Source organism: Echinops telfairi, unplaced genomic scaffold, assembly GCF_000313985.2.
Source record: "Echinops telfairi isolate 266 unplaced genomic scaffold, ASM31398v2 ScPeMD7_9;HRSCAF=40, whole genome shotgun sequence".
In the NCBI taxonomy this organism is placed as follows: domain Eukaryota; kingdom Metazoa; phylum Chordata; class Mammalia; order Afrosoricida; family Tenrecidae; genus Echinops; species Echinops telfairi.
This window is the reverse complement of record NW_022103906.1, coordinates 1,998,920-2,026,568: the sequence shown is the minus strand read 5'-3', so window position 1 is coordinate 2,026,568 and position 27,649 is coordinate 1,998,920. Positions and strand designations below refer to the sequence as shown.

General features: G+C 37.1%; 1 protein-coding gene across 2 annotated transcripts in view; it reads right to left on the bottom strand.

Moving 5' to 3' along the window:
* FBXO25 (F-box protein 25) overlaps nt 1-27,649 on the bottom strand; it is a 100,572-nt gene that overhangs the window by 7,050 nt on the left and 65,873 nt on the right. For both annotated transcript variants that reach the window (XM_004707655.2, XM_004707656.2), the window contains exons 6-9: nt 25,384-25,477; nt 24,493-24,677; nt 14,582-14,764; nt 8,644-8,787 (exon numbers count right to left, since the gene is read on the bottom strand). In XM_004707655.2, the coding sequence (XP_004707712.1) occupies nt 8,644-8,787; nt 14,582-14,764; nt 24,493-24,677; nt 25,384-25,477 (606 nt within the window). The remainder of the gene's footprint in view (nt 1-8,643; nt 8,788-14,581; nt 14,765-24,492; nt 24,678-25,383; nt 25,478-27,649) is intronic.

Sequence of the window (27,649 nt, the reverse complement as noted above, 5' to 3'; positions counted from 1 at the left end):
AAATGGGTGAAGGGAGACAGAGGTCGGTGTAAGACATGAAAAATTTTAATAAATTACCAAGGGTTTATGAGGGAGGGAAGGTGGGGGAGGGGGGAAAAGAGCAGATACCAAGGGTTCACATAGAAGAAAATGTTTTGAACATGATGATGGCAACATATATACAAATGTGCTTGACACAATGGATGTATGTGTGGATTGTGATAAGAGCTGTACTAGCCCCCAATAAAATGATTTTTTTTAAAAGAGACACAACAGTAAAGATCTTGAGCAAATTAAGTTAAATAAAAGGTGAAATGTATTTGAGTATGTACGTATTTGTCATTATATTTTAAAAGAAACTTTGTAAAAGAAAGGACTTGTTGTGGGGGCATGGAACTTGAAGAGAATAGGGTTTCTGGGCAAGATATTCAATATCTCTGATCCTCACTTTCCTCATTTGTAAAACAGAAAGTATACTTAAAATGTTGTAAGAAATATAAAAATGTATGGAGCGATCACTTTGTTAATATACAGGAATCCCATTGATTGTTGTTATTTACCCCCACCATATTGCCGAAACTGTTAATTAGTGACAACATTTTCTTGTTGACTCTTTGGGTTTTTCTTTTTTTAAATACTTTTATTGGAGGCTCTTATATCTCTTATCACAAGACCCACATTCATCCAGTGTGTCAAGCAAATTTTCACATATGCCACCATCATTATTTTCAAAGCATTCTCTTCCACTTGAGCCCAATATCATCTCTCCATTTCTCCCCCTCCCTCCCCGCCTGCCCTCCCTCACAAACCCTTGATAAGTTATAGATTATTATTTCCCTATCTTACATCGTCCTCCGTCACCCACTTTTCCGTTATTCGCCCCCCTGGGAGGAGGTTCTAGTTGATCCTTATGATCAATTCTCCCTTTCTCCGCCCACCCTCCCTTAATCTTCCTGGTATCTCTACTCTCATTGTTGGCCCTGGCGGGTTTATTGATCCTGGATTGCCTGTGTTGCGGGGTCTTAGAATTGAGGTCATGATAGTGGGGTGAAGGAAGCACCAAAGAACTAGAGGAAAGTTGTGTTTCATCAGTGCTATACTGCAACCTGACTGGCTCACTTTTCCCTGTGACCCCTCTGTGAGGGAATGTCCAATTGTCTACAGATGGGCATTGGGTCTCCACTCCATGCACCCCTCCCCCATTCACCTTGGGTATAATTTTGTTCTGGCTCTTAGATGCCTGATACCTGATCCCTTCAAAACCTCATGATCACATAGGCTGATGTGCTTTCTCCATGTGGGCTTTGTTGCTTCTCAGCTGCTTATTTATCTTCGAGCCTTTAATACCCCAGGCACTATATCTTTTGATACCCGGGCATGATCAGCTTTCTTCACCACATTTTCTTATGTACCCATTTTGTCTTCAGTAATCACGTTGAGATGGTGAGCATCACAGAATGCTGGATTGTTAGAAACAAAGTGTTCTTGTGTTGAGGGAGTTCTTGAGTCGAGGCCCAATGTCCATCTGCAATCTTAATTTTTATTTATTTATTTAAATCATTTTTTGAGGCTCGTACAACTCTTATCACAATCCATAGGTCCATCCATTGTGCCAAACACATTTGTACATTTGTTGCCATCATCATTCACAAAACATTTTCTTTCTACTTGAGCCCTTGGGATCAGCTCATTTCCCCCTTCACTCCCTGCCTCCCTCTCACTAATCTTTGATAATTTTAAAATATTCTTATTTTGTCATGTCTTACACTATCCGATGTCTCTCTTCACCCACTTTCCTGTTGTCTGCCCCCCAGGAAGGGAGTTATATGTAGATTAAGGTGACCAGATTTAAAGTGGGACACCATTGACTGGGGGTGGGGGATGGGGGGGGGGGTTCCTTGATAAAAAATTTGGTCCATATGGACCAAATAGACTGTTCCCTAGCTTGTAGTGCATTCTTTCAAAAAATCGGGACTTTTAAAAAATGCCAAAAATCGGGACTGTCCCGCCAAAAGCGGGACATCTGTTCACCTTAATGTAGATCCTTGTGATTGGTTTCCCCTTTTTACCCTACCTTCCCCTTACCCTCCTGGCATCACTATTCTCATTATTGAGGGGTTTATCTGTCCCAGATTCCCTGTGTTTCCAGTTCCTATTTATACCAGTGTACATCCTCTGGTCTATCCAGATTTGTAAGGTAGAATTGGGATCATGATAGTCGGGGGTGGGTGGGGGCAGGAAGCATTAAAGAACTAAGGAAAGTTAGGTATTTCATTGTTGCTACACTGCACCCTGACTGGCTCGTCTCCTCCCCATGACTCTTCTGTAAGATGTCCAGTTGCCTACAAATGGGCTTTGGGTCCCCACTCACACTCCTCCTCATTCACAATGATATGATTTTTTTGTTCTTTGATGGCTAATACCTGATCCCATTGACACCTTGTGTCACACAGGCTGGTGTGCTTCTTCCATGTGGGCACTGTTGCTTCTCAGCTAGATGGCTGCTTGTTTATCTTCACGCCTTTAAGACCCCAGATGTTATATCTTTTGATAGCAGGGCACTATCAGCGTTCTTCAGCACATTTGCTTATTGCACCCATTTGTCTTCAGCGATCGTGTCAAGAGGGTGACATCACAAAATGCCAGCTTGTTAGAACAAAGTGTTCTTGTGTTGAAGGAGTACTTGAGTCAAGGCCCAATGTCCATCTGCAACCTTAATAACTTAACATATAGATATGAGTACATAGTTCTAGGATTTTTCTATGTATAGAATCATATCATTTGCTAATAGAGTTTCACTTCTGCTTTGCCAATTGGATTTGACTTCTTTTTATCTAATACCTCTGGCATACTTCCAGAACAAAGTTAAGTATGAGTATGAGTAGTGACAAGTGTTTTTCTGGTTCCCATTCATTAGGTGAATGCTTTTAGCTTCTCCCCATGTATTGCCCATTGGTTTTGTATATATGGCCTTTATTATGTTGTTGAATTTCCCTTCTATTCCTAGTTTGCTGAGCATTTTTATCAGGAATGGGTATTGGATTTAGCCATATGCCTTTCTGCATCAATTAATTTGATCATGTGTAGTATTCTTCATTTAGTTTTATGGTGCATTTTATTGATTGTTTTTCTAATGCTGAACCATCCTTGTGTACTAGGGATGAACCCCAATTGGTCATAATGTTTTGGTTTTTTTGGATTGTGTTGGCTACAATTTTTGCATCTATGCTCATAAGGGACACTGGTCTATAATTTTATATTCTATTGTCTTTGCCTGGTTTTGGTGTCAGTGCTATACTTGCTTCACGAAATGAATTCAGGAGTTTGCATCCTTTGCTGTATTCTGGAATAGTTTGAGTAGAATTGCTGTCAGCTGTTCTCTGAATATTTAGTAGCATTCTTCCATGAAGCTGTCTGGCCCTGAAATTTTTTTTGGTGGGAGTATTTTGATGACCAGATCTATTTCTTTTTTGTTATGGGTCTATTTTGTTTTTTTCCTTGTGTTTTTTAACATTAGTCTGTTAACTTAGGTAGGCATTCCTTCTACATTTCCAAATTTTTCGTAATACAGTCCTTCATTTACTCACTGCCATTGAGGCAGTTCTAATTCACAACATCCCTATAGAATAGGATAAATATGGTAAATCTTTATGGGACTAGAAAGCCTCATCTCTCTTCTGTGGAGGAGCTGTTGATTTTGACCTGCTGACCTTGCAGTTGGCAGCCCAATGCATAATCCACTAATGCCACCAGTGCTCCTGATTATCTTTTAAAATTTATCTTGGTTGTGTAATGATGTCATCGTTTTGATTTTTCATTCAAAATTTGCATCATCTTCTTTTAGCTCGATAGTAATTTGTCGATTTTGTTAATCCTTGTAAAGAACCAACTTTTCGCCTTAGTGATTCTTTCTACTGCTTTTCTATTTTATGATCAATTTATTTTTTATGCTTTTTGCTCCATTTATTTTATTATTTCTTTTCATTTGGTTGGCTGAAAGCTGAATTGGATTCCTGTATATTAATGAAGTAAGCTCTGAAAAGGTAATCAGGAAACATAGTCCCCCAAAAGATGAAATACTTAGGAATAAGTCTACCCAGAGAAGCAAAAGACTTTTCTACCACTAAGACTATAAAACCAAAATGGAATACATTAGTGGAAGAATGGAGCATGTTCCTGGATAAGAAGACTTAACACTGACAATGTCAATACTACCTAAAGTGATCTAAAATATAATGCAATTATGATCTAAATTTCAGCATCATTCTTTGAAGAGATAGAAAAATTTAATCATCATCTTAATATGGAAAAGAAAGAGGCCTAGGATAACAAAAGAAGTATTGTTCTACTAAAGAAGAACAATAAAATAAGAGGCTTCTACTTTTCTGATTTCAAACGTGGTAATCAAAACAGACATGGTAATCAAAACAGCCTGATAGTGGTACAAGAAGAAATAGATGGGCTAATGAAACAGAATAGAGAACCCAGAGATAAATCTATCTACCTACAGACAACTAATTTTTGACAATGGACAGAAATACACTTAATTGGGAAGTTTCTTCATCAATTGTGCTGGCAAAAGTAGATTTCCATTTGCACAATAATGAATCAGCACCCATATTTCATTCCATACACAAAAATAAACTCAAGATGGATAAAGATTAAGTCTAAACCCTATAACTCTGAAAATAAATGAAAAAAATAAGGGAAAAACACCTGATACAAGGCATAAATACACTACCCAATATAATGAAAAATATGCACATAGCATAATACAGAATGAATGGCTGGGACCTCCTAAAAGAGAAGAGACATATACATGAAGAGATTTCACGAATAAGTAAGAAGAAAACCCACATAGTGGGAAACAATTTTTGGTAATGACATTTGGGAGAAGGAACTTATTTCTAAAATCTAAAAATTTCAACAAGAAAAAGTTAAATAATCCAACTTATAAAAGGGTAGAGGACATGAAAAAAACATAAATCAAGTAAGACATTCAGGTGGCCACCACATTTATGAAGAAAAACTTGTGATCACTAACCTTCCAAGAGATGCAAATCAAAACAACAATGAGACACTGCTTTGCTCCAGGATCGATTAGAAAGTTCAAAAAAGCAGAGAACAACAAATAATAGAAGGGGTATGGAGAAACTGGAACCTTCAGAAGCTTCTGCTGGGTGTGTAAAACAGTACAACTACTACAGAAAGTGGCATGGCACTTCCTCAGAGAATTGGTACTAGAAATACCACATAGTACAGCAATAGTGCTACTTGGCATATTCCCCACATAAACAGAGAATGCAGCATGAATATATATATATTTGGTTCATACCCACAGTGGGTAGTTAGAGAATATCAATGAAACTATGAAACACCTGATGACATGGATGGATTTGGAGGACCATATGCTGAGTGAAGTTAGCCACACAGGAATGCGAAGCTATTGAAAGAGACCACTGTGATTAAAAATAAAAACCAAGCAAAGATTTTCATACCAAAAAGAAAGATTTTTATAGTTACCAGGGGTGGGAGGAGACAGGAGGGGAGCAGAAGCAATAGGCTGGAGGGTAGACAGACATTAACTTGAGTAAAGGAAAGAAAATATACTCTATGAAGGAGATCGTAAAAAAGTGTGTGTGCGTGCCTGTGTGCGTGCGTGCGTGCGTGCGTGCGTGTGTGTGTGTGTGTGTGTGTGTGTGTGTGTGTGGTGGGGTGGGGAGGGGGGAGCAGGGGTGGAGAGGGAAGAGGGCCAATTATTGGGAGGCCTAGTAAGTTGTCTAAGTTGTTGAATGCAAAAACAATGATCTGATATATAAACCCCCATGCAATATCTTTATTAGTCATGTCAATAAAATGTCAATACAGGGAAAAAAAACACCCCCCCCAAAAAAAACCCCATGCAATTCACAATGAAAAGTTTTAAAACAAACAAAAGAATTAAGTGTAAAATGCTGATCACACAGGATACATACAATATTATTATTTCTGAACAAACTGCTAGAATACCAAACTATCAAACCTCTTTGGTTCCTATACACAGACCAGATCGTTATATAATTAAAAAGGCAGTGTTTAAACTGTCAATGATTTTCACCTTTTCCCTTTTGGTAGTATGTTGTAGTCAGAAAGTTAATCTTGTGTCAGGAAACTTAAATCCCTTCTGATGCTTTTGAAGTGGAAAGGCATACGGAAAGATAGAACAGCAGCAATTAACCCTGTCACATTTCTCAGCGTGGCTGGAATTTTTTTGTTATGTGTACATTCTGTTATGTCTGCAGTTCTTCCTTCAACATTAGCGTGGTCCCGCCAAGAAAATAGGTGCTCAATCGATGTTTGCTAAATGAATCAATTACTGGTATTTCAGGGAGCTCACTGGGCTATCCGGCTTTGATTCGGATTTTAGGCACCTGTAAAGGGTATCCTTGCTGCCCATTACCCCTGTATTTCCTGGGCCTGGGTACCACATTTTGAACTCTTTACAAATGCAAGAAAAGGGGTCTGATATGTCTTCCTATCTAAACGTCTTACTATAAAGATGAAGAAAACTAGGCACAGATGAGTTCAATAATTTGCTTGCTGGTCTTACGAAATAAGGTCTCCTGGTTTCTCCAATACTCTTGGCTACCACTCCAGCTGCCTGACTTAGAGCCATTTTCTGTCTCAGACTATCAAACAATATATGGATTGGCTAGTTAATGATAGCCAGATGAAAGCAGTTCACCAAAAAAGACAACTGTGCTGGATTTTGCATCTGTCAGTTACTATTTTGTCTTAGTTTCAGGTTCTACATCTTGAAATCTCGAATCATAGTCTTGGCTTTTGACTGGGACTCTTTCTATCTGGGCACTACAAACTTTCTTCCTTAGCCCACCTTAGGACTCTACTGTTTTTAACTGAACCTTTAGAAAATCGAAAAGTCAAGAAATTCACTTGGGAAATAGGTATGAGTAAGGAAGAACACACACACACACACACACACACACACACAAAACTGCTTGGTGACAGTAGCTTCCCACTCTAACCTTCTCAATGACACTCAATCTAGATGGTGCAAACTGTTTGCTTAGATGAAGGCAGCAGTCATCTCAGTAGACCCTTTCAAGGGTCACTGAACCAAACCTTAGAACTGGGAGTCTATGGCTGTGCAGATTAGCTCAGTGGAATTATGTGAGTTAATCTGCTTTATACTTTGAGAGAAAAATAAAATTTCCTTTCACATTAGACATTTCTGATAATGGCAGGTAGAAATTTAAAAAAACAAATAAACCAGCAAACAAAAAACTACTACAATACAGTTAAGCCAGAACAGATGGGAAATCAGCTTGGGAGCAGATGCAGAGGCTCCACGGCAGCTGCTTGCCAGAGCACACCACATTCACATGCTGTGAACAGTGATGAACTATTGGATACAAAACAGAACAGGAGCACAACCAGCACCAGATTCTTCAAGACTGAGAGAGTCATAGTAATGCTTTAAATTCACCCAGACCCCCAGAGCCTTCTGACTTTAATAGGTTTGAACATTTTAGTTTCGTAATCAACATTATGGGAATATTAAAGGAAATGAATATTAGTGGGTTAGTACCCACTATTTAGATCACCGATGATGTGCTGGGTACTCATGGTAGATTCTACTGTTGACAACGAGGTTCTGAGAGATTGGTCACTGTGACACGGCCACCCAATGCTAAGTGTTAGAGCTATATATCTAGGTTTGCTTGGTTTCAATATCATACTTTCCTCCACATTACTCTTCCTCTCAACAAGCTACGCTGGGCATGAGTATTCTTGGGGGCAAGGGAGAAAATATCTGGCTTTTCCAGGAATTAAAACAAGTTCCTTTGACTGACTGCTTTTTTTTACACCTAATTATATAGGCTCAGAAATAATGAAGTTGACTGCAATCAATGTCTTCTGAAGTGTTGTATGGCAGAAAAAGCTGTGATGTGATGGAGACTTCAACAACTCAAAATGAAATGCAGTCAACGCTGTTGCTACTGGGACACACGGTATCAGACACCTCGTTAAGAGCAATATTATGCATATTTTAGAACTGAAAAGACAAGCATATTTTTGTATGTCTGTGTATAACATAAGTAAGTATAACAAATGATTCATTAAGTGAATGAATTTACAGACAAAATCTCTTGGAAAGCCATTTAAAAGAACAATATTTTTAGATTTCAGGATGTTTACACCTTATTCTTAGATTCTTCAATTACATAAAAATGAACTAATTTAGATACACTAAAGAGAGTGAGAAAAATCTTTAATTCCTTTGTCTTCAGATAGAGGACTGAGGAGACATTCCAGAGCCTGCTATGAATACAAGCCTTCTGCCTTGAGACTTGACAACTAGAGAGGGAGCCAGAAGCAGCTCACTTGCTCTGTGAGAGATGCCTATTATAGACTTATAAAAATGAAGAGAGAGTTAGGTCAGGGGAGGAAAGTACTAAGACCTTTTATTTTCAACACTGCTGAAGGTAAACACAATAGTAAATTTTCCTTTAAAAACACCTATTTCCCATCCCAATATTTCGTGAAATATATTCCATGAAACTCCTTATCACACATTTTTTCTAGTTTATTTTACCTCTATACATAAAATCTAGGTAATTAATTGATTACACCAAATTCCATGAATATATTTGAAATGATTACCTTCCAAAAGAGAATGCTGCAGTGCCGACAAAAATGTAACGTGTCCCCATACTGTTCTTTCGTTGGGTAATATTTCTGAAGTGCAAAATACATCAGCTTCCATTCGATATGACCCTTTTCTGAAAGGATCAAATGTCTACAAAACTAGACAGAAACAAAGTTCTGTTCAGAATCAGCAGAAGATGATTTTCTAAGCATAGGATTAAGTGACAAATTAGTTTTCAATAAGGAGCACGAAACATTTAATTATTTGAAACTGAACAACTTACTTGTTTTAAGTCAATAAGAGATTAGTCAAATTGTGACACATCTGTACAGTAGATTAACAAGCAGCTATTTAAAAGCTTAAATATTCTTACGCGCATATACCAATTTATATTACTAAGTTAAAAATACATCACACAAATCATTTATCTGATAAGGGACGTCTATCAATGACATACAGCGAACTTAAAACTCAGTAATAATAACAATAATAATTTTAAAAACAGTTAAAAATTGGGCAAGGGATTTCATTAGAAATTTCTCCCAAAATGGTGCAAATGATCAATAAGCACATGCCTCGTTGTTAAAAAATTTAAACACAGATTTGCCATCTGACCCAGCAACTCCACTACAGAGACATGAAAACATATCCACACAAACATATGTCCACATAAATGGCCACAACAGTAGTCTTCAAGCAAAACAAATGTCAATTATATCATGAGCAGTATAAACAAAACATGGTATAGTCCATAAGGAAAAATTATTTGGCTATAAAAAGTAATGAAGTGCTGATACACGTTGCAACTGAATGGCTCTTTATAACATTAAGTGAAAGAAGTCAATCACAAAAGATCATATATTATGTAATTTCATTTATGTGAAATTTCCAGAATATATAAACCTATATAAACAAAAAGCTGAGTAGAGAATGAGTGGTGGGAGGAGTGATGGCTGTTTTTTATGCAGTGACGCAGCAGTATAAAATGGATTATGGTTCTGGTAATACAGCTCTGTGAATATACTGAAGAACCACGGAACCACCTGCTTTAATTGAATGAACTGTGTGGTCTATGAGTGATACCTGAATAAAATTATAGTCAAAAATAAGAAAGTGATTATTTCAATTTGAAAAAAAGAAGCAGGTATAAAGAGATACATTTTATAGGCATGCTATATCTGAAAGCTAGGGATGACATGCACTATTGACAGTCACTAGCCATGTGGGTGCTTTTTTTTAATCAGTTTTTTTCCCATTTAACATTGTACTTAATCTATGACTTTTTATTGTTGCAATGAGCCTATTTTACCTTTTACAACAGAAAAAAATAAGTTGGATAAAATATACATTATTCAATGATGACTTTGAGCATACTTTGTTTTGAAATTATTATTGTGTCAATGAGGAAATTGTTCCCAGTTAAACCTTGAAAAATAAAGGAACTACAGACTATTAATTTCTCTATCTTCCAGTAACTGTTAAAAATTAATTGCTGGAAACTAAAAAGACCATTTTGATCTTACTTCTCATGAATTCTGTTCTAGACTGACATTCATTCACATTCAGCTATAAGGAGAGTGTTCCAGTCTTCACATAACTTTTCCTAGTCAACTGTGATTTAAAAAAAATCAAATATAACATCAACAACAAGATGTTAATAGTACAGCCAAGAGTATTTAGTTAACTTTTCTTCCAATATAATTTTAGATTATTTGTATTGATCCAACTTTTATACTTGATTTAAAATTTCAGTTGAAGGGTGCACCCTAATCTATGCGGTTTTCATAGTTATTCTAATATGCTTGTTTCCCCACCCCCACCCCCGCCCACCCAAGGGTGTTACTGTTAGTTGCTGAGCCCTGAAGGAAAGGATTTTCATTTTTTTCTTAAATGCTTTGTTGTTAGAATTCAGTCAAGGTAGTATGTGTAATAAGATGCACCTGTAGGTGCTAATTGTTCATTGTAATTTACTAGTCTGGTATGACATTAAATATTGGTGCCGAACATTTAACTTCTCTACAGTGGTTCAGTTAATGAAATGTAATGAATTTACAAATTGCCAAGAGATATTTTTAGACTATCTTTAGAAAATAGGTTTATAAAAGAAACTGCTGGGCATTCTCAATATAGGTTTATAAAAGACATGCCTGGCAATTTCTTTTATAAACCTATATTCAGTTATATCCTGCATACAGTGATGGAGGTGAAAGGGTTATGAACAGGAGACAAAAAGCGAGCTATGGATTATCCCAATACGGACAGGAGTTCTACTGGCATTCCCTGGCCTCTGTTCAGGATCAGTGTCTAATGGGAGGGAAGTTCCAGGGTAAGTTATGTGAACAGAAATCAACTTTCTCTTCTCCATCCCAAATGGATTCATTCACCCTCTTGTCCTATTCACTGTTTGCTAGGCTTTGAATGCTCCTTCAAATAAATAAATAACCTATGCTGGGTTCTAGAAGTCAATCTAATTTCTTTCCCGCTCAAATTCATTTCTGAGTTTCTTTGCTCCTCCTTAACAAGGCCACCTAAACTAGTTTTTGCTAAGGCCAATAACCTTTATTAGACATTAAGTCTTCTGCTTAATTAATCTATCAGTAGCACCTGAAATTTCTCCATCTTTAAATGCTTTTCCTTGGCTTCTGTAGGATTTCCAAAGCCTGTTTTTTTCCTCCTAATTCTCTAATACCCTTTCACTTTAATCTTTTGTAGCTTCTGTTCCTTTAGGCCTCTAATGCTGGAGTTCTTCCAGGCTCTGCTAAAGCCCTCTTCTCATCTCCATCTGTTCTTTCTCCCGAGACAAGCAAATCCATGTCCTTGGCAACAAATCCCCCTTACGTGTTTATCAGTTTCAATGTCGATCTCCAACTTGAGTTTTTGTCAGACAATCCAACAGCCTACTTAAATTTTTCATTTGACTATTTATAAGGTATCACATTCAAGCATGTTTAAAACTATTAACTCATCATCTTACTCTCAAACCAGACCATCCCTTCTAGTGTTTCCTGTTATTGTTTTTAGGTGTTGTTGTTTCTGACTCATAGTGACCCGGTGTACAACAATGAAACATTGCCCAGTCCTGTGCTAACTTCACAATAATTGTTATTTGAACCCATTGTTGTAGCCACTGTTGTCAATCCATTTTCTTGACAGTCTTCTTTTTCACTCCCCTTCTACTTTACAAAGCATGAACACATGTTCAAAGTACACACTCACTTCAATGCACATCTTGGCCATACTGCTTCCATGAAAGATTTTATTTGTTCTGGCAATCCACTATACTTTCAATATTCTTTGTCAAGTGTACTACTTCTTCTGTAGTCTTCCTTATATTCAATGTCCAACTTTCACATGCATATGAGGCAAATGAAAATACCATGGCTTGAATCAGGCACACCTTAGTCTTCAAAGTGTTACACTTGCTCTTAAACACTTTGAAGAGGTCTTGTGAAGCAGATTTGTCCACTGCAGTAAATGGATTGATTGCTTGATTGCTGCTTCCATTAGCACTGACTGTGGATCCAAGCAAAATGAAAACTTCCACATCTTCAACCTTTTCTCTGTTTATATGTTGGTAACTGAGGATTCTGTTTTTCTTTGCAATGATTTGTAATCCAAACAGAAGGCTGCTGTCCTTGCTCTTCATTAGCACGTACTTCAAGTCCTCCTGGTTTTCAGCAAGCAAGGCTGTGTCACCTGCATATTGTAGGTGGTTAATAAGTCATCTTCCAATCCTGATGCCCCATTCTTCCTCATATCGTCCAGTTTCTCAGGTTATTTGCTCAGTTTGTAGACTGAGTAAGTATGGTATAAAGATACAACTGACACCCACCTTTTATGAGTTTAAATCCTGCAGTATCCTCTAGTTCTGTTCAAAGGACTGCCTCCTGTTCCATTATAGGTTCCATCAATGGAGTATTCTAAAGTTCTCATATTCTCACTGCTATCCATAATTTGTTATGATGCACAGAGTTGAATGCCTTTGAATGGTCAATAAAACACAAGTAAACATCTTTGTAGCATTCTTGAATGTCAAGTTCTCTTCTAAATCCAACTTGATTATAAGATACTTCTTGAAATGGTTAAATGTTAACCAGCAGTTCATTTTGCTTTGTATTCCATCTATATCTTTTGATGTTTCCTGCGTCATTCAGTATTTTGTCTATAGAATCTTTCAATATTGTACCTGATGCCTTAAGATTATTTTTTCTTCCACTCACCTGTAAAATGCTTACATAATTCTATACTTCCTATTTCTTATAATCCCTTCTAATAGTGATCTCTAGAAAGTAAAGACCACACTGCCTTGTTCATAACTATACCTCCTTTCCTTACCTTTCATTCAGCCTTAAGCAAAAAGTAGGCACTTACTAATTAGTACAATAAATGAAAATTATTTCTGCAGGGATTTATAAACAATTACAGTAAGATTTAAATTTGAATAATGAATAAACAAACTGCATGGGAGTAGACCCTTAGAGAGTGTGCGAGGGGGCTACTGCCCCCTCAAAAAAACCCAGGACCCCCCCCCAAAGCTATGTATTTAAATTGTTTTACCAAACAACCATATCACCTTTAAAGTGCTTTACAATACACTTAATACATTTGTCAAATCTGTGATTCTATTCTTGGAAACATTTTTCAAACCCCTCTGTTTGGATGGCTGATAGCACCTCCCTTGTTTTTATCATTACCTCTTCTACATTGTCAAATCATTGTCTTCTCATGTCCCTCTGCATTCATGGAAACAAAAAGAAGTCATACGGAGTGAGTTCAGGTGAGTAAGGTGTGTGGAACAAGAGAGGCATGGGTTTATTTTGCCAAAAACTCGTGCACGGAGATGGTTGTGTGAGGTGATGCATTGTTGTGGTGGCAAAACCAGTCCCGTCTGTCACAAAGCTGGCCTTTTTTGTCACACACTGCTATGCAATCTTTTCAGAAACTTTAAATAGAAAGCTTGATTAACAGTCTGACCTGGAACAATGAACACCAAATGCACTATGAGTTGACATCTTTGTCTGTTCAGGAAGTTGACAAATGTCTAGAAGAAGGTTTGTCATCAATCAAGATTTGACTTTTTTTGAAACAAGAAAATCACTTGTACACTTGAGTTTTTCCCATAGCACTGTCCTTGTAAGCTGTGTTCAAAATCATAACAGTTTCTGTGGCATTTTTCCCAAGCAGGTAACCAAATTTCACAGCCTCACACTATTCTCTTAAATCAGCCATCATAACAAACAGGTTCTAACAAAACTGCTTTTAGGAAAACATTCACTGTGACCAGAGAGAACCTTCCCAGGCGATGCCGCCATAGGGGGTACTAACTCAGAGTGAGTTTTTCGATACTTGCCTAGCAGGAAAAGTACATACTATGAAAGCTCCGCTCTGCCCAGTGCAATTCTGTTTTTTGGGGGGTACCGCCTCGTATATACACATATGCTTTGTGCTGGTCCCTATAACTGGTCCTTGAAAGCAGCAGGAAATCTACAAAGTTGTATTATTCTTTGTAAATTGAAGAATGGTGTGTTATCAAACTGATAATAGGAAACAAAGTTTCAAAGAGTGTGTATATGTTTTCAAGATAGCTTGCAATGATACATAGCTTGATAAAAGTCAGAACTAGGATTTGATTCATCAGATTATAGAAAAAGGAAAACAGTCCAGTGATCATGATATATAATTACTTTGAAAAGAAATAACAGAATATTTAAGCTTTTGTTGGTTGATTTGGAGCTATTTTTAGCCCATAGTTCTTCTTACATATGAAAAATAAACATTATAAGCAACTTTAATGAATTGTGATTAGTCTTTAAAATGTACCTGAAATAGCAGGTAAAGTGAGTGCATGGGACAGTATCCCAGGTGAGTATATTCCTGTACTTGGGGATTTGGAAAAGATATTTACTAAACTCATAGAATCTGCAGGAAAACATCCCTGCCATCATTTCTTACCTGCTTTTCAGCAAAATGATACTGGCAAAGTTTCTTCCACAACTGTCTGTCTTCACTGAGCATGTACAAAGTTGGAGTCACTTGACCTAGCGTGATGATGTCCCATCCATCTGAGAATCTGTATAATATGTTGTTCAGCATATGTAAAGGAAGATCACTAAGTGTAAGACCATTGTTCACTTGCTGAAAAGGAAATAATGATATTTCATTGAGAGTACAACAAATAGAAGCATTATTAATATAGAAATTCAATTTCTAGTTTAAATACCAAAAAACCAAACTCACTGCCATCAAATCAATTCTGACTCACTGTGACCTGATATGGCAGTGCAGAACTGCCCCCCGGGGGCTTACTAGACTGAGTAGAAAAGCTCATCTTTTTCCCTTACAGCAGCTGGTGGGTTTGAACTGCTGACCTGGTGGTTAACAGCCCAAAATATGTAGTGCTTGTATGTATGATCTCATCATTATCCTTGTGGCCACTGCAAAGTAGGCATAACAGAGGTTATTTCTATTTTACAATGAAAGAAATGAACATACAAGCAGATATAATGACTTTCCCTAAGCAACCAGACCAGAGAAAAGAGAAACCAGAAACAGAACGTAGATCTGTTTGATCCTCCTGCTGGATGGCTTCTCCTATGCCACACTGCCCCCGGGGGCTGCCAGACTGACCCAAGGGCCCTGCAAAAGCAGGTGACTATACTTTATCCTGGATTATAGAACAAAAGTTGTTAATTGCCAAGGGGGAGATGAGTAATTTATTTTTTCTGAAAAGGGGGTAGAAGGCCAAATAAGTTTGGAAATCTATAAACTACATGAACTCAATGTATTTTGTACCTTGGGGGAAAAATATTACATTTACATTCTTTAAAAATGCCTAGAACAGAGTAGGTTCTAAGACCATAGATTCACTAAATAAATGCATCTAATGCTTCACAAGCACAACAAGGATGGCATTTTATGTGGTTATATGGTCCAGTAGAAATAAGATGAAATTATGAGTTAGGAGACTTGAGCTTGGGTTGCACACCTTAGTCACTATTGGGATGGTCTTGTGCAGCATCTTCGCATTAATCGATCATAGTGATTGCAACTTACTAGGGAAGGTAGACTAAATTATCTTTAAAGTTTCTTCTAGTTTGTCATTTCCATGATTTCATCATAGTTAAAATAGCGGTTCTCAACCTGTGTGTCACAACCCCTTTGGGTGTCGAAGGATCCTTTCATAGGGGTTGCCCAATTCATAACAGTAACAAAATTACAGTTATGAAGTAGCAATGAACATAATTTTATGGTTGGGGAGGGCCACCACAACATGAGGAATTAAAGGGTATTAAAGGGTTGTGGCATTACGAAGGTTGAGAACCACTGGTTAAAAGCCATATCCTCCCTGACATAAGCCTGAGAGTGAATATGATGTATTTATCCCTCAGAAGGCTGATGAAAGTGATATATATATATGGAAAACCACATATTATTCTGGAGGAAAATTAAAATCTGGCTGTGCTGTATCAGGAAACAAAAGCCATCATACTTGTAATTTGGTTTGAGAGATAAACATTAGCTCCCTACGTGGAGGCAAAATTAATTCAAGAAATAACTCTCCTTTGAAGGCTGATCTAGAGCAGCCCTGGATCTAGTTTGGTTCAAATCCATTTTGAATTTTTCAGTCCTCAATGAAGTTGCCCAAAACTGCATGATTTAATTCTCATTATAAGAATGTCTTACTAGTAGACTGGAGTATTTAAGTGATTTAATAGAGAGTGGTGTTTGAAGAGATTACTTGATCCCAGCTCCGCTTCTAGTGACCAGACAATCCAGTTATTCACTTATTCTGAGGTAACAGCTATCTACACATCCATATGCTTCCCATGGGTTCAGTGTTCCTTTTGGGGGTGGGGGGCTCCTCAAATCATCTATATACTCTTTTAGCCATAAGGACAGTGAAATCTGTCTTGATTTTGTGTACTCTAGCTCAATATCACTGATATTCGTAAGATTTTCAGTGGCAAATTACTCAAACACGGACAGCCTATACCTTTCCCCCACTTTATTCTTAGTTTACAAGCTCAGCTGAAACCTGTCCACTGTGGGTGAATCTACTGTCTTTCAAATACTGGGTAGTAGAGCTTCCAGCATTATAGCCACATGAAAGCCACCAGAGTATGATAAACTAACAAAATAGTGGGGGCATTTCCTGTAACGATGAGCTCAAGTATAACAATTGTGATTCTGGTATAGGACTAGGCAGTGATTCGTTCCATTGTATATGGATATCTATGCTTAATGGACTCAAAGGCAGCTAACAATCACCACACTTCTAGCAGCACTGCATATAGTGATCATTTGTTGTGTATTTGGCTAGAATGAATTGATTTCTTGAGTTTAGTCCTAGAGACTATTTGTCCTCTATAAGTGCAGACCTAAAACATATACGAGGCAGTGGAAGGTGACCATATGTATCCATGGATTTCTTCTGGCCCCTACCATACTACCTGGTCCTCACCCCAGGAATGTTTGTATACAGTAGCTTTTTCCCTATGCCGCTTTCACACTTTCTTTAAGCTTACCTCAGTAGCCTCATGTTGTACAAAATACTAGTTTTTATCATGCCTACTCAGATATTATCTGAGACCTTCTAATACATGGCATGCATTTGGGTTACTTTAAAGTCTTCAGTTACATATCTGAATGCTCATCTTGAGTCCTCCCTAGTTGATATTATTCAAAACAGAAAGAAGTGGAAGGTAGTACCTCTCTATATGGCAAGTTTTTACTTATTTTTTTCTTTTTACTGAGTTTGGCATTTCTAACCCAATGCTCTGCTTCTAGTTTTGGTTTACATTAACATTCAGCAGTATGAGGGAGAGATTGCTTTACCTTACTGTGAATGTTCTTTGATACTAAAGGAAAGAGATTTTTACAGTATCAGATAATTATGCTCCATTATGTAGACACTCAGTTAAGTCAGGAAGAACCCTGGTGTTTCAGTGATTAAGTCACTCAGCTGCCCACCAGTGTGTTGGCAGTTCAATGCTGTCAGCAGGTCCACAGGGGACCCATGTGGCAATCTATTTCCATAAAGATTAGCAGCCTTGGAAACTTTGCAGGGTAGTTCTAGCCGGTCACATGGGTTCAATGGACTCTATGTCAGTGGGTTTGGCTTTATTTTTTATTTAGACTAAGTAAGTCAAATTGTCTGCTTCATATAATAAATCTTGGTCTTATAACCCGCTAGCTAATGGTGAGCTGCTGCCTGATGTTTATTCATAGTCAACTTAAGGGGATACCATCAGTCAGAGAGTAGGCAATCGCCAGAAGCTTTTATGGGTCATTGATAGTCAAAGTTCAAGACTATTTCCTGAAATTAAAATCAACTCAACATCATAGAATATAGTTGGAAGTTTTCCTCAATGATTTAACTTTCTTTTTCTTTTTTTTTCTCTTCTAAATTCTGATAGCCAGCAAAAACAAAAGGAACAAAAAAAATGTATGTCCCTCAAGAGTTCATATGAAGATAAAAGTTTTCATATTCATAAATGTGCTTCCACAGAGAAATGGAAGTCATTAATATCTGGATGGAATAGCTTAAACTATCTCAAAGCAAGAAAAAAAACAAGTGCTGACCGCTTTACACAGTTCAATTGATGTAGTTATGGTGAAGCTTCACAACAATAAATAGTATTTCGCTCGTCCGTGAAGTAATCTGAGCTAAAAATGCTGGGTCACTCCAGATATCTTGTCTAACAAAAAATTTTTTGTACTACTTTACTTTTGAATGGCAAGATATGGTTCAAATAAGAATATTGGCATTTCTACTATGTTTGCATTTATAGTCATAGTAGGACTGAAAATCTGGATCCTATCAGAACCAGATGTCAAATTACTGTCTAAGCATCTATAATTCCTTAGTACATCCCAGATTTTTTCCTACCACTTTATGCTGCATTAAGCTTTCTGATTTTAGCAGCACAATTTTTATGAACTCTTTTCTGGTGCTTAGAAATTTCTCCCATTAAGAAGAAGAATGAGTCACCTGTTCAGAATAAGGCTTTATTCTTATAATAGAGTTAAGACTATTAGATGGAGATAAAGTTACATGCATATTATCTTTTATGTGTATTTTCTAGCCATATGCTAGACAATAAAGATGAAATTGCTCGCTAAATCTTGAATAAAACATGCTTAGACTAGTCAATAGTGAGCATCCATTCATCTCTCTATTCATTCAGAGGATATATGCTGTGTGCCTCAGGCCCTGTGCTCAGTGCCACATGATGCTCTTGGGACTGTGGAGCACAGTCACTGAGACATCATTGCTGCCCTAAGAGTGATTCAGAGTCCCATAGTGGAAACAGATATAAATAAGTGTAAGGAAATGAAAAGGACATTGATAATCTCATTTTAGACATTAAAGGGCCATGAGAGCACTGGTTATCCTACATAGACTACAAAACTGTGTCCAAAATGTTAGATTTTTCATCAATTGTCAGCAAATTTTGTGACCCTGCTGGATGTCTTAACAGCATGCACCATGCACTTGGAGAAAGTGTAAGTGTAATTAGAAATCATCCTTTAGTATTTGTCCATCCTATTTGTTTTCCTGTGTGGATGTAGAACAAGTGGATGCACAGCAATGTGTATTTTCAAAGTGCTAAGAATGTATTTTCATAGTGGGAAAGGCTGAAATAGGTAAGCACTAAGATGAATGGCAACTGTTTTACCTCTGGGAAAGGAAAAAAATAAAAAAGAAATGGGTAGTGGGGGAACAGGGCACTAACCCACCCAAGGGGAGGATATTGTTTATATCTCCACAGGGAAAGAGGGACCACGCTTCAACCTGGTGCTCCAAGATGTGAATGCAACATGCCGGTGGAGTAGGGAACCAGTGGAGAGGTCTGAGGGGCCAGCCCCAATCCCAACTACATGGAAAGCTGCCCCTCCCCCCAGAGGAATTTATTTCAGAGGACAGCACTGAAGCTACAGCTCAGGGAGAGGGACGTGTCTGATCAGAGCACATGGGAGCAAATGAAGGGGGAGGGAGAGAGAGTGGAGCACATCCTGGCCCACCAAGCCTTAAGGACGATATTCCCACTCAGAGCAGCCAATCCACAGAGACCATATGGCCGGCCCCATTATGAGACATGACATCCCTCATTGAACCATAGTCCTACAGGGGACAAAACCGGAGACACAATGTGGGAATTTTGCCCGATCTAATCTCACCACACTGAGGCAAAACACTAAGGGCATACAACAGGCACCCCATCAGACTCCACCAGAAAACACTCCTAAAGACCAACAAACAGTCCGTGGACTAACTACAAGCTTTTCTTTGTTGTTGTTGTGTTGTTGTTTTTTGTTTTGTCATTGGCTTTTTGTTGCTGTTGTTTTGTTTTCTTTTATTGCTTGGTTTTGCTCTGTCTTGTTTTTGTGCATGTTATTTCTACAGGTCTGTTTAAATAAGATAGGCTGGATGAACAATCTGGAGGAGAAAACAACCGGACCGATAGTTCCAGGGGAGAGGAGGAAGTGCGGGGAAAGGAAGTGGTGTTAACAAACCCAGGGATAGGGGAACAACAAGTGATCCAAATAAGTGGTGAGGAGGGTGTAGGAGGCCCGATAGGGTGTGACCAAGGGTAATGTAATCAAGAGGAATTACTGAGACTCAAATGAAGGCAGAGCATGATAGTGGGACAAGAGGAAAGTAAAAGGAAGTAGAGGAAAGAGCTAGGAGACAAAGGGCATTATAGAGATCTAAATAAAGACATGTATATATGTTATTATAGTTACATATGAGGTTGGGGAAATAGATTTATGTGCATATATTTATAGTTTTAGTATTAAGATAGACATCGGGGCCTCCACTCAAGTACTTGCTCAATGCAAGAATACTTTGTTCTATTAAACTGGCATTCCATGATGCTCACCTTCCCAACATGATTGCTGAAGACAAAGCAGTTGCATAAGCAAATGTGGTGAAGAAAGCTGATGGAGCCTGGCTATCAAAAGATATAGTGTCCAAGGTTTTAAACTATTGAAGGTAAACAAGCGGCCATCTAGCTCAGAAGTAACAAAGCCCACATGGAAGAAGCACACCAGCCTGTGTGATCATGAGGTGATGAAGGGATAAGGTATCAAGCATCAAAGAACAAAAAAATCACATCATTGTGAATGAGGGGGAGTGTGGAGTGGGGACCCAAAGCCCATCTGTAGGCAAGTGGACATCCCCTTACAGAAGGGTGGCAGGGAGGAGATTAGCCAGTCAGGGTGCAGTGTAGCAATGATGAAACATACAACTTTCCTCTAGTTCCTAAATGCTTCCACCCCTCCCCACCCCCCACTACCATGATCCCAATTCTACTTTAGAAATCTGGCTAGACCAGAGGATGTACACTGGTACAGATAGGAACTGGACATACAGAGAATTCAGGACAGATGATTCCTTCAGGACCAGTGCTAAGAGTGGCAATACTGGGAGGGTGGGGTAGAGAGGGAGAAATGATTATAGGGATCTGCATATAACCTCCTCCTTGAGACAATGGAGGAGTGGGTGAGGGGAGATGTCGGACAGTGTAAGACATTACAAAATAATAATTTATAAATTATCAAGGGTTTGTGAGGGAGGGGGGAGCAGGAAAGGAGGGGGGAAAATGAGGAGCTGATGCCAGGGGCTTACGTGGAGAGCAAATGTATTGAGAATGATGAGGGCAACGAATGTACAAATGTGCTTTATACAACTGATGTATGTATGGATGGTGATAAGAGTTTTATAAGCCCCCAATAAAAGGATTTTTAAAAAAAGAGCTAAAAAGTTACCACCCCCACCAACAAAAAAAACCCCTAGAACTTTGTAGTTGTTATTATGCCTTGGCATAAATTATGCCTCAGCATTAATTTCATTTTGGTACTTTATTTTTTCCTACCTGATCAAAGTGCTAATATGGTAACACTTCTGGCTGAAGGAGTATGCTTTGATCATCATTATTGTGAAGATGTATGCCAGACCAAAAAAAAAAGGATTTTTTCAGGCATTTCCTTCTACTTCTATAGTCTGTTAGCCATTTTTAATATGGCCAATAATTTGAGTAACTTAAGGTAATTTATATTTTCTATCATTTCTCTGCTCCTCTACCAAGTTTGTTGTTGTTACATGCTATTGGGTTGTTTTCAACTCATTTTGACTCTACATAAAATACAATGAAACATTGCTTGCATTTGCATAATTCTCACAATTGTTAATATTGAGTTCACTGTTGTAGCCAATGTGTCAATCTATCTTATGAAGGGTCTTCCGTCAACTTTGAAAAGCATGATGTCCTTTTCCAGGAACTGGTTGCTCTCTCCTGATAACATGTCCAAAGTATGTCAGACAGTCTTGCTATCCTTACTTCTAGGGTGCATCTTGGTTGTACTTCCTCCAAGAGATTTGTTTGCTTTCTGGCAGTCTGTAGTGTTTTCAATATTCATCTCCAACAACATAATTCAAATGCATCAATTCTTCTTCAGTCTTCCTTATTCATTGTCCAGTTTCACATGAACATGAGGTGATTGCTTGGGTCAGCTGCATGTTTCAGTGCAGTCCTTATAGTGACTTCTTTGCTCTTTTACATTTATAAAGTTCTTGTGCAGCATCTTTTCCCGATGCAATATGCTATTCAATTTCTTGGCTGCTACTTCTGTTAGTGTTGATTATGGATCCAAGTAAAATGAAATTCCCGACAAACTTCAGTCTTTTCTCAGTATTTCATGATGATGTTGTCTATTGGTCCATTTGTGAGAATTTAATGTCTTCCTTACATGGAACTGCAATACACACTGAAGGCTGTATTCTTTGGCCTTCATCGGTAAGTGTTTGAAGTCGTCTTTGCTTTCAGCAAGGATGTGTCAACTGTATTATCACATCATCCAATCCTGATGTTGGATTCGTCTTCATGCAGTCCAGCTTCTTGGATTATTTGCTCAGCATAGAGACCAAATAAGCATGGTGAAATGACACAACCCTGATACATTCCTGATTTTAAACCATTCAGTAACACTTCCCTCCCCCTTACATACCCCATTCTGTTTGAATCACTGGTGCTTAAAGCAGAGAATATAAGAAAGATGTTTACTTCTGTTTTCTTGACTATGCAAGGACAATCATCTGTGTAGATCATAACAAACGACTCATAAAGTTCAGTGAAGAATGGAAATTCCAGAGCACTTAATACTGCTCATATGAAACTTGTACATAGACCAAAAGGCATACATTCCACCAAGTTAATGTAAACTAAAGAGAAGATATAAAAAGATGCTTTGGGAACTAAACATTTACACCTCTTTCTTTATTTTCCACAAGACAGCAATGTTGAAATATTATTACCTTCCTTTCTTCTTTGTCTTTCTTTTGTGATATATTCAGACTCAATCCTTGTGGTTTCTGTGTTATACTCATTCACCTGAGGGGCTGTTGTTAATGTATATTCCTTTCTTAATAATGCACAACAGTAAACAACAGTAAAGTACTGCTTCAAACTTCCCAATTAGGCTAGAAATGTTGTTTGTTGGTCTTTCTCAAACATTATCTTCTTTAGAGATCCCAAGGATTAAACTCCCACTCTTATCATCCTCATATTTTATTCTCTTCTCAGGGATTCAATAACACAGATATTATCAGTTCTATAAGTTAGCTAAATTAAGGATCAATGAGATGTAGCATTTGACCTAGACTACATTTCTATTCATTTCTGCCCAATCTTAGATGTTTTCAGTACATATTTTAGAGTCTCTGAATTACAACTGCCTTATATTTTTCTAAAATGTACATCATTGCTTCTCTAGCAAACATCTTGCAGATGTTCCAGGTTTTAAATGTCTTACATGCAAATTTTCATAACACAATACATTTATACACGAGAAATGAAGTGAATCAGGTAGAGTAGAGCCCAATTATAGAGATCTCTGAGTTACTGGTAATATCACTTCTATGATGATGTTCATATCAAATTTTCTTAGCTCACACTGAAACTGAATGTTTGATTATTGACAATTCAGTTATATTAAAATAGAGTATCACTACTTTATTCTTTGTAAAGCTGACAGTTACATGGCTAATAAATGATAAAAAGTTAAGGAATTCTATAGTCACTTTTGAAAACAATTCCTTCATATGGAAGAGTAATATATCTGTATCTGTACCCATATCTATATATTTCATTCACTATCTGCAGTTTATTCTTCTAAACAAAAGACAGTCTAAAATGCTTACTTTGATCAATAATCTTAGCATTTTTCTTACTGAAACCGGATGTCAGAATAAACAAAAGAACAAAAACAATTGAAATTAATTGTATCCGCGCCCCCCCATGTTCTCTGTTGTCAAAGAATGATAAAACAACACATACAGAAAAGACGAAAAACAAAAGGAGGTAAAACATAACAACTAAACTTGGAGAAGCAAGTAGTAGATAAATGGAGAATTTCCACATATAATCAAGGATAAGCTTACCCGAATAGCAGCTGAGGCCCCTAATTTTACCACAAAAACTGCATAAAAAATGTACTGAAAAACTTGGCTTATACACGAGTATATATGGTAACTTGCAATTATATATTAGCTTTATTTATTGAATGTTATCTTAGCAGCCCGAAACACTTTAATTTCCTTTAAAGGTAAATTAATTTACCATCTAATCACTCATCGGATCAGCTTCGTTTAATGATTACCATCTCCAATGTCTTTCTAAAAACAGCTATAAGCCATTAAAGTTCTTTTGGTTCCAATTCAAAAACAATTTAATACTTGCAACAGAGTTAAAAAAAATCTTTCAAAAAGCTCTATGAGTTTTTCACATATGCTAGTAGAGGCAATGGCTTTTGAATCACAAAAATTCATTATAATAATTTTCAAGTCACTAAATGTGTACCTTAGTCATCTGGAGATTCTGTAGCTGTTGTTGCCAGGTAAGGATCGTTTCTAATCGGCAAATCCAAATATTGATATTTCCCACCAGTACAGACTTTCCTACTCCTCTAATAAGAATACACAGTGTAGAACTTAGGTCTTGGAGAAGGTCTTTGATTAGGCGAGGATTTTGGTGGTCGTGGAGAACTAGAAAAAAGAAAAAAGGTACAGACCAAGTGTTGAAGCTAAACACCCCCTTTTACAATCATCTAATTTCACTGTTACTGAAAATTATTTTTGGAATATCCAAAGTATTATTAATTTTTAAAAAAACTATTTGCCTGATATTATTTATTCAGTTGGGTCAACAATTTTGACCTTAAAATGACCAGCTTGCAATTTATTTTGTACTTAACATAAAGAAAAGTAATATTAAAAATTTGACTATAGTCTTCAATTTAACATGCAAAAATTCTTTGTGAAATATGACAACTTTATTAATAACTACTAATTAATATAATTATATCTTATTAAATTATTGGTTTGTTTGATGCTTAAGTTAATTCAGAACTTTTGTAAGTATACAATACTGCCCTAAAACTAACTGACTGGGTAGCTATTATGAAGTAAAGTATCTTTTTCAAATTCAGGAATTAAATGACCTTTTAAAAATAGTACATACTTTCGTATGAAGATGCAATTAAAAAAAATTAAACTGCAGTAACATAGAACATTAAGAAATTGAGGACCAACTTCCAACTTGCATCCTTGTCTAATATTATCCTATTATTTGACATTATTGATTTTAAGAGCTTATGCTGGGGGGAGAACAAAATACACAAAAACTCTCATATTCTTTGGACAAACATATAATTAAAATTTATATTATTAAAAACATCAGTGGTTGTCTTACCTTTTTGAACTATTTTATCCAAAATGTTGAAATAATTCTTTTGTGCCACACCACTCAAAGAAGTTAATTGGGATTTTGCAATTAGCTGCAGTAGCTTAAAAGAAAATGGAAGAAAAACAGGTAAGCAATATATATATTTATACTAAATAAAGAAAAAGCTATAATGATATAAAACAAATAAGGTATAGAAGATATGCCAGAATTAGGCATTGTAAATTGTAGATTTGTCTGAGTTCAGGTATAGGAAAGACACCACTCTACCTACATTAAGCTGATAAATATTTAATACAAGAAAAGTGAGAGAATCTTATAATTTTGCAGCACTGCATCTAGTTAATAAAAGCTAATTTATATACTGGACCCAAGCTGCCAGGGTCTATGAAATGTAGTTAAAAACTTTCCAGTCTTCATAGTACATTACCCACACCAAATCAAACCCTTCCTATAGGATCATAGAACTCCTATAGGAAGGGTTTCTAGAGCTGTCAATCTTTCCAGGAGCGGATTACCTCATCTTTCCCTCACTCCGAGGCCAGTGGCTTTTGAAGTGGCCACTTTATGTTTAGCTGTTCAATGGTTACTTGACAGCACCACGAGAACTCCTCTTAAAGTATATAAAAAAGAGACCAAAATAGATGCTGAGAGCCAATCCCCTTACTTATTAACAAATATATTTAGAAGACTACACACCCAGGCTCCCTGTTGTTTACTGACCAGGTAATTAGAAAAGTAAAAGACTTCTACATTTTGTAATCTTAAAAGATTCTAAAAGAATAAAAACAAAAGTAAAATTCCTTCTTTAACTAAACTTTCATGAGTATATCAATTGTAGAATTTTAGAATACAACAATAAAAACACTATAACAGAATCAGTGAGACACACACAGTTGTGTGTGTGGGGGGGTGTGTGACTGAATACTTAGAAGGAGACACAGACACGTGTGTATGTGTGTGTGTGTGTGTGTGTGTCTCCTGGAACCCCAGGCTTTGGGGACAGATACTCCTGTCAAACCCGCACTTTGAGATGCTCCTTTTGGCACATTGAAGTGCTCTCCTTTCCTTTAATATTTTGCCTCATTTTATTTCTGTTTATAATTGTGTGGCATATGCCTTTCCCATTTATTTTATTTTTTCATTTTCAATCTTTCTCAATGACTGCATTTTATGTCAGTTAAGTTTTGCTTTTGATCCAACTTGAAGATCTTTTAATAATCGGTTTACATTTATTAATACAACACGTTTGACTTTAATTTTGTGCATTTAAGAAATGTTTTTGTAGATGTTTTAAGTTTTTCACAGGTACTCTCTTTGTAAAGCTTTCCTTAGACCACACTGTTACAGTGACCATTCCTTCTCTTGTAGGGATAAAATTTCCTAGATCACCTATTTTACCAAAGGATCCAGGAGGGGATGCTGTTTTGAATTTCTAAAGGCTCTTTCCATGTTCCCACAGAGAAAGGCTGTTACCCCTGTCCCCCCCAACATGGTTCATCTAGAAACGCCCCTTTGGCCTCTCATATAAAACGGGGTCCAAGAAATCTTTGGATCACAGCCTTTCCCCTATAATTCTATCACCGCAAGGAGTCGAGTTTACACAACGTTTGCCTTTCTTGTGAGTCCGCTTTACAACGTGTGTTAGTTGGTGTCTCCTATTATCTCACCTTGCTGAGTCCCTTTTGTCCACCTCTATGCTTCTGTTCACTTCTTGCTATACTACTGCTGGCCAATCTTAGCTGCTTTTGTTAAGTCTTACACATATTTTAGAGTCTGGGAATTATATTTGCCTCCCATTAGTCTGGAAACGAAGTATTTCATGTCCTCCTGTCAATTCTTCATGCTGCATGTATTAATTTCCAGAGAATGAGAGGAGAAAATGCTAACTCACAGTCGTGTTGACACTATTAATCCTAACACATTTATAAACAGGGCAATCATGTTCTGACAATAATGCTCTGAAGATTATAATTTTACAACTTCATATATATACATTGGCCAGAAAATCACATTCAATTATACCAAACATACCTGAGAAACTCACTGCTGTAATTACAATGCTGTTTCTGTATCTTGCCAAAAAATATTAACTAAATATTATTAAATTTCTTCTACACTTTGACCGTTATCAGAAAAGCACTATTTTATTTATTTATTTATTTATTTTTTTAGTTTTCTGTTTTTTTTCTTTTTTAACATTTTATTAGGGGCTCATACAACTGTTATCCCAATCCATACACACATCAATTGTGTAAAGCGCATTTGTACATCG